Below are 8623 nucleotides of genomic sequence, written 5' to 3' on the forward strand. Positions count from 1 at the left end.
ACACGACCCTCGTGGTCGCCGAAGCCACGTCCGCTGAGAACGCGGCGCAGAAGAGAGGCACTTTGCTAGCGAGGGATGGTCGACAGACACCCACCCCTCCCCCCACACAGCAGCCGGCGACCATCAGCTGGTAGTGCATGTTATCCTTGTATCCGCACAGCGCGCAGCGGTCCACCGCCACGCACACGTCAGAGTGAGTATTGATTTGTCAGCATCACCGTCGCCACCCACGCGCACCACGCGCACCACACAAGCTCCTTCCCCCCATAGTCCTGTTGCGATAAGGATGACAGAGCACACGCAAGCATAAAGCGTTGCTGGCTTTCACCACAGAGATGTATTTTCCACTTGATCGTGTATTGTCTGTCTGTTTCTCAAGATGCAGAAGAGATGAGTGGTCTAAAGGTAAGTTCTGTTGCTGCTGGTGCAGCTGCACTGGTCTTGCGCTTAGCAGGCGATCCCTTTGGGGACGTATAGATGAAGCGAGACGCAGAGGGAGACTCACAGACAGCAAGGTCTGATCATGCGGAAAGAAAAAACGAACATATTGAACGCCACAAAACATAATTGGGGCGGACACACGCAGATTTACAGGCACACTTATACACTCCCTCCTCATCGCCAGTGCGAGAGAGGTGTGGAGGGAGAAATCGATGAAGGAAGAGAAAGCTACACCGAGGTCATTATGACGTCAGAGTATTCGTCTCGATCGATCCGACCTCTGGCCTGTGAATGCGATTGCACTACGTACTCCGAGGCCACATCGGAAAGAATAGTGCCCGTCTGTGATACAAGCGCATCGATGCGCGTATATGCCGTGCCTGTGGACGGACAAGAGGGTGGAGCCGTCCCGACCTTCCAGCGTCCAGTCTTACCTCCCCGTGTCCCCAGTTGTACCCCCTTTACTTTGGGCATACGGAATGACTGCTCGCCCCTTCTGCGGAGTTTTCGATGGACTTCATGTAACGGGCCGTAGGTCAAGTATGAGAAGCGAGTCATGGTGCTCCATGCCGACTGCATGACTGCATGAGCGGCCCTTGCAAATAAATAATTAAAAGCGTTGGAGAAAGGGCGATTCACAGGAAAGGCAACCAGAGCTTCAACAGAGAAGAAAAAGGCCTCCAATGTACTGCGTACCACTCGGCGCTACGCTGCATCGCTACCGTCGGCGGGCCGTGTTTCCAATGGGCACCTGTAGTGATGACTTGCTAGGTCTCCTGGCTCATGCACGCGGCACCCCATACGCTCAACATCGCGTCGGTCCAGTGAACCTACACCACGCCGACTGTCGCCATCGGCATGATGCGCCCCGTGATGTATTCGCTATGGACCACTAAGACGGTTCGCTCAGCTCATCCGAGACACTCACCAACAGCGCCGCCAGCAATATGCCGTGTAGCAAACCATCCCACTTATTAGAGAATGACTGCCCTGCTCCATTTAGAGGCCACCAAAATCGGTGAACCAGAATCAGCAGTACTCGAGCTGTGAACCACAATCATCCTAAGACGCGGTCGATATGACACACTGTCAGGTTTCAAGCTCATTCCGCGCGCAGTTACCCGATAGTCTTTTCCCCAATGCAGAGGGCGTTCGCCTTGTGGTCGTAACCGACCACTGCAAGCGCATACGGTGGCGGGGAGTGGCAGCTTCGGTTGTGTCGTTGCTGAGAGTGACGTTGAATCGGTCTGTCGCCTTAATCACCGACTCCATTTCCTGCTTCATTGATTGACACGTGCCTGTAAGCTGCACGCCGTCCACCCGCACATTAACCTTCACATCCGTAGCAGGCCGCGCGGCGTGGGAAAATTGGCCAGTCAATGCTGCTCTCGCAACGTGCACTGCTTCAGGGCTCACGCTTCACCTTATTGACATGGCCTTCAGCTGATGGACTATCCCCGTCAGCGACACGGAGCACGGATTGAGGGCTTACCTCCTTAGGCATGGGCACCAGGAAAAGAAACGCTTTTAGGTTCGTCACCTCACCAGCGTCGCACAGGACGTTCCACCAAGACGAGAAGCTTAGCTGGACGTCCACCCTGCACCCTTTGTGCGGTGAGTCACTGGCTCACCTCTCGTGAACACATGAGATAAATCATCTCCTGATTGGACCCCCTTTCTCTCCCACCACAGAGAGGGTGGAGCCGACCACGTAATTGCTGGGGCTGCGGTATTCTGTGATATCGGCTCTCTTGAGTGCGGCGGTGTCTTCCTCCGACATGGTCAGCGGGCTCTGTTAGGTGGGCAGGCCGTGCGAGTACGTGAGGAACGGTTCCCCACAGTCCTCCACCCTGCTGCCTCACTCCTAGCGCTGCACAGCTAGTACGGCGCAGCGCCAGTAGTGATTCGTCCATTAAGGTCGCGACTCGTTCTTCCTCCACAACAAGAAGCATATCGATGAACTAGCCCTCAGACGACATGCAACCGGCAGTCCCTCCCTGGCGTAGAGAACCGTGGGATCGCCAAGTGGCACAAACTTTGCGGAGTGCCTGCCGAGCAGAGGTACCACGTTCAGCGGGAGGCTTGCCCTCGCCACGACCTCCAGGGGGTGGAGGTCTGCTCCTCTCATCACGATGTGTGATAGGCACGTGTACCGCGCTAACCTCTCTCTCTGGGGACTAGGGTATGGGAACAGCTTGTCGCGCCATCCCATTCTCCGTGGCCTCGGCGGGTATGCCGTGGAAGGATTGAAACTAGGAGCCATTCGCCGCGGGGGAGTCGTGATGACTTGCCTCACAGTCTGTCATGCACCTATCCACTTAACTCTTGATGCCACCTGGAGAATGAGCTGGCACAGGTTGTGTTCATCGTGCGTTGACGCCTTGCCTGCATTCAGCTGGTTGAGCGCGGAGGAAGCCTTTCGTGGGAGCAACTCCGGATCCCCTTCTGTATGTGTGTACGGGGGGGAGGGGGGGTCACTTCGCGATAGAGCCCCCCAAGGGTTTCATAATACATGCGCTCCCAAACCTGCCATAACTCGTCCCAAGCCAGCATCCGGTTCTTCTCCTTGTAGCGGGCGCAGGCGGTCTCCATGAATCTGCTGAGAGCGACCTCGAGGCGGGTGCTGTGGAAGGAGTCCTCGAGACGATGAACGCACTCCTCGGGCACCCGTTTTCTCGCCCTCAGCAACGCGGTAAGTGCATTGTTCGCAGCCAGTATCTCCACGTCCGTAGGGCAACCGCCTTTTCCTCGCTCTTCAAAGCGTATGAGGCACGATCGGTGACCGGTATAATTGTGTCTGAGCTCCACTAACGCCACTCTTGGACATACATGAAAGACTCCTGCGCTGCTGCTTTTACGATATGAGCCCATTGGGGCTCAGCAGAAACGGGGTCCCGCCTGCACCATGAAGACCATAACCCCATGCAGAGTACTCTTAACTGGCATAGTCCCTCCAGTGTGAGAGGGATGGAGCAGAACGAGAGCAATGGAATCTGTTATGATAGAGTTATGTATATCCTAATTATTTCGCAGAGACTGAGAACCTCACTTACTAGTTTAGGAAGGAGAAGAGGAAGAGCGAGAGTTAGGCGTCGGCATTCACTGACCAGGGCGCACCGTCCTACTACGTCTGGTAAAGGACAGCACCGCGGTCGCAGCAGAGAGTGAGACGGCGAGATGGCAAGAGGGAAAGAAGCGAGTAAACAAAGGCGCCGAGAACGCGCCGTTTGTCGAAAGCATAGCCTTCCAGGGGGATCGAATGAGGATCAGCGAGATGGATATGCGCGAGCGCAAAGGAGAAGAGAGAACAAAATCAAAGAGAGTCCCTCTTAGGGATAGAAGGAAGAGTTACTGATGAAGCAAAATAAGAAAAGTACCAACTATTAAAGATAAAGGAGGTGAAAACAAACGAACACACACACACACACGCACGCACGCACACACAACACACCAAAGTGCAGGCCTGAAGAAACGGTGCCGTTCTTCCTTCCTTCGTTTGGGTGTACGTGTTTGTACGAAGATCAGAGCTGAAGTTGCAAAATGAGCTTACACACATACATACACACATATACACACATACATACATACATACATACATATGCATATGAGTCTTCGTGATTGCTGTTGATCTTTTCACTTTTTGTGCATGTGTGTGTGTGTGTGTGTGGGTGGGTGGGTGGGTGGGTGGGTGCATACCGAATCCTCGTCCACCCTTGCCTGAAATGTCCTCGAATCGCTCATACCGAAAGTGAAAGGGAGGAGAAGAAAAACACGGAATGCATGGCAATGGGAGTAACCCGCACAAAAGGGCTGAACCCTTCATGGGGCCACCACACACGCCGCACTGGGCACACCTTTTATGCACAAAACGCATGCTTTGGCTGGCGTGCTGGCATGCACCGAGACGAACAGACGAATGAGACCATGACACGCATGCAAATGTGTTGCGCGTGAAAACGAGGGTGCCAGAGGCGAAGCGAGGCAGAGAGTTTAAAAGGGAGGAGATGTGGAAGAAGGTAATAACCTAGAGAGGGGAGAAGATCGTGTTGAAGACATCTACATCGGCATAGTCATACGAGTACATACATGCAGAGGTATATGTGTTGCTGCTGTGCATACATGAGATTCTGAATGATCGAAAAACGGGTTTTGAAAGAAAAAAAGGGAAAGCGACAGGTAGACAAGTAGACAGGCAGACAGACAGGCCAGCAAAGAAAACATAAAGAAAAACCGGAGACGGCAATACGACACGGTATATACCGCATGCACACACGCACACTCACACACGTTAACGGGTCCAATAGAGACAAACGAGTTCGAGGCAAAGGAAAAAGGCAGAGCAAAACACACACGCACCAAGGTACTCCACGAAGTAGAGTTTTTGTAAGAGCTTTCTTTCGTTTCTGCGCGTTCGGGTACGTGTGGAGTTCCCCATAGCTCAAAGTACAAATACATATACATATATGTACATATATGTACGTGCGAGAGAGAGCGGCCGCTGGTGGTGGAAATGTTTCTTTGTTCTGGTGTTTGCGCTGAAGAATGAAGGAGGTTGTGGAAGGTGATCACGCGACTCACTCGATCATAATCCCCTCTTGACTACTGTATTGACTTCTGAATATTGGTTTCATCGCCATATCCTGCAGCTTTCTTTGCACACAGCGTGCGAGGGCGCCTGCGTGGGTGGAATGAGGTAGACACTTTTGAGGCCCTCAAAACACCGAGGGGGTGAGGGCAGAGTAAAACGATGGGAGAAGGGGGACTTTATTATTGCTCCTCTCCCGCACTGATCACGTCGCTCGTACTGTGTGACGGAAGGACCATTACAGTCATACGTGTGCGCACAACAACACTGGTGGCAGCACAGCTCAGTGGGAAGAAGTGCACAGCGCAAACCAGCAAATCAAAACAACAACAAAGAAAAGCGGAGAGCCTACCGAAGTAGCGAAAAGGGAGTGGAGTGATGAAAAAGCGACAGCAGAGGGGAGGAGGGATAAGACAAAAAGAGAAACAACGAAAGAGAGAAGAACAGTGAACGAATTCTTGCCCCGCCCGCGACTGCTGCCCTCGACACATGGAGTTGGAGCAAGACAATCTACAAACCGGCTCAGAGGAAGATGATCGTTTGAAAATGAGCACACGCGCACGATGACGACTCCTCTGAAAGTCAGCTTCAACCACCACATAAGAGGTCCCGCAGCTGTTGACTTCAAAGTAGCGGCAGAAGCGGCGTTAAACATCTGGTTGCCACAACCACAAAGAGGGGGGCGGCAGAAAAAAAAAAAATAGAGGGGGTAAGAAGCGAAGGAAAGAGAGACAAAGGAGAGAAAGCTGAAACAAGTGAAACGCCCTCCCCGGAAAGAGATGTATACAAATCACTCGAAGCGAGAATACCGCCCCAAGCAGAAAGAGGGGAACGAAAGCACTAAGAAGTGCGGTGTGCAGCTCGCCCCTTTACTGTTCGTGTGCTCACGCCTAACGAAAGAGAAAAGAGTCCTGACTTTTGGAGAAGAAAACACGCTGTACTATGCAGCGAGTCTGTCGTGTCTTGGCTCCAGTGCACAACACAGCGGAGTAGAAAAAGAGCACTCTTGCCTTTCGTCTTGAATGTCGAAGCACTCAAGGAGCTCACAACACGCACGCGCATAAGCAGAGTAACCAAAACTCGGTACAGGCGTACGCCCATCAAGCACAGTGCTACTAGGCTACCCCAGTTGTGTCGCCCTCCCGTATAGCCACTCCGTCAAAGTTATCCGCCATCTTAGCCCCTGGCTCCCCCCATGGCTGCAGGAAGAAATACTCGATGACACAAGCCACGACGCCGATGCAGCCAAAGAAGATGAACGCGACAGCCTGGCCCCTGTTCTGGTTCCCTGACGGACCACCAGAGATGCCCTCCGTCGCTATTGGGTAGCAAATGTTGATGATCAGATTGAAAATGAACATCACACCCACCGTGATCGACGAGCCGATCGGCCGGAACGACTCAGGGAAGACATCCACTGCGAGAACGTAGAAGCATGGGCCCACACCCATCTCGTAAAGGGCAATGAAAATGGCAATCCCAGTAATGGCAATGCCGCTCACTGCCTCGTCAGACTTCGTTACGCCAGGGTACACCGGGATGCCGCCGAGGAAGACGCAGCACAGAGAGCCGACAAAACCGCAGAAGAGGAACAGCGTCCGCATAGAGAACCTCCTCGAGAGCGGAATCACGCAGAACGTTGCCAGCATGTTCCACGCCATGACAATGATGTTGCCAACCAGAGGTTGCAGCCCAAGATTCGACATGATAGTAGGGGCGAAGTTCATGTTCGCGTTGATGCCGGTCAGCTGTGCCACGCACCCCATCGCCACACCGTTCAGGATGGGTCCAATCATCTGCATCATGGTGTACTTCTCCGTCGCCTTCCTAGAAGCATCCTCATCCTTTTCCTCCTCGTAGTCCGCTCTCTTGCTCTTGCTGTAGCCGTCCTTCGTGATAAGTGGCAGGAAAAGCACAAAAATTGATAAGACCGTAGAAGCCGTGACGAGGACTTGCATCCGACCCATGGTGTTGGCATTGCGGTTCGTATTGTAGTGAATCGTGTTGCCGAGCACCAGACCGAAGAACGAAGTGATAAAAATGCCTGTTGAGACCGAAACCTGGAACAGCGTGCCGAGCGTCTTGGCATGATCAGCGGGGGCAAACTTGTCCGTGTAGTGGGGGGACGCGATGGACTGCCAACCCAGAGGAAAGCCAAGCACGATACGCGCAACAAACAACACCCAGTAGTGAAACAATCCTGTTGCCAGATGCGTCAGAGCATTGCCAATTATGCTGATAATTCCAATAATCAAGAAGCTCTTTCGGTAGTCAAGACGCTTAGTCAGGTACCCGCCCATCAGTGCGCCAACCGTGGATCCAATGACCAAAGACCCAGCAAAAACGCCACTCTGGAGCGAGGAGAAGCCAACTTGGTTGCTGCAGGTGTTGGTAGAGTAGCTCCACTTGCATACAGAATCTGACAAGCAGCTCGCCTCGTCGCTGTACTTTAAGAAGCACGTCGTCTTGTCGGACCACCCGCACACCTCACCGTACGTCGTGTTGCCTGTGTACGTCGACGCGTTGAACCACCGGCACTTCGTCGCAGTCAGCGTCTCGCATGACTTTTCCGTTTTATACAGCTGGCAGTCGGACGCATATTCATAAATTGTGGAGTACGGACCAACAAATCCGAGGTTGTAACCATAGAGCAGTGGTGTGAGAACAATGGGAATTCCGACAACCAGGTTCTTCTTCGAAAGAAACAGTGTGCTCGACGGCGGCTGCGAAAAGTACTCCTCCTCATCGTCGTCGAGGGATGTCGGTAACTCCGGCGCCGAGGCGCGCTGCTTCGGCGTGACTAAGGGTGAGTCAGCAGCAACCAAAAGCGGTGGAAGCTCAGCATTACCCTGTATTATCGGCTTTTCCTGGCAGGGCTGTTTCGTCGGGGAGACGTCGGTGGAAGTCGTTGGCATCGACTCAGTAGTCACTGGAACGTGGGTGTTCGCTTCTAAGAAATAAAAAGGCATGCAACTGTTGCCTTCCTTCTCACTCTGGAAGTGCTTTCCAGAGAGTAAAAACAGAAGCACGGGGGACTAAGGGCAAGTGAAAGATCCGCGCAGCTGCATTAATGTCTTCCTCGAATCGTGGCAACACCAAGAATGTAAACAAAAAAATAATGAAGAAAACCGAGAGCGAGAGAGAGACGGAGATATGCCCTTTAACGCAACCTCTTACGCACAGCGCTATAATGAGAACGGGACTTAGAAGAGAGAGACGGCAGAGAAGAAAACGAAGAACAGTGGGCCACAGAACTCCATAGAGAACCGCCTTCGCCTCTGTCAAGCTCTCCCAGGGAAACCTGAAATTTAGCATAAACACTCCACTCACCCTTTGTACAGGAGTAAGCGCTGCTCACAACTACACCATTTTTCTCCGGCATTCACAGTTTCCCCTACACCTCCAGTATTCACAATTAAAGTTTCCCCAGAAATAACGTCGGGTTCCACCAGAAAAACCTCAGCAAAACCCGATTCCCACCATTCGTCGAATAACTCATCTTCACGTAAAATATCATCGAGAAACAATACATTATAACTCAATTTCTTTTTCGGAAGATGATCAAACACGTACAGCAAAACAACAACACACACCCTT

The 8623-nt window shown here is 52.5% G+C and overlaps 1 protein-coding gene and 1 pseudogene across 2 annotated transcripts; one reads left to right on the plus strand and one right to left on the minus strand.

The window, feature by feature from the left end:
* The first annotated feature begins 120 nt into the window (after positions 1–120).
* On the plus strand, positions 121–217 carry LPMP_33snoRNA1 (annotated as a pseudogene). Its single transcript has one exon. The product of its transcript is annotated as a C/D snoRNA (small nucleolar RNA).
* A 5924-nt stretch (positions 218–6141) lies between these two features.
* LPMP_330330 (glucose transporter/membrane transporter D2, putative) lies at positions 6142–7995 on the minus strand (the record flags this gene model as incomplete). The annotated part of the gene is made up of 1 exon (XM_010703824.1): positions 6142–7995. One exon carries the CDS (start codon positions 7993–7995, stop codon positions 6142–6144), a length of 1854 nt encoding a protein of 617 aa, XP_010702126.1.
* Positions 7996–8623: the final 628 nt, after the last annotated feature.

This window comes from Leishmania panamensis, assembly GCF_000755165.1.
Source record: "Leishmania panamensis strain MHOM/PA/94/PSC-1 chromosome 33 sequence".
NCBI lineage: Eukaryota > Euglenozoa > Kinetoplastea > Trypanosomatida > Trypanosomatidae > Leishmania > Leishmania panamensis.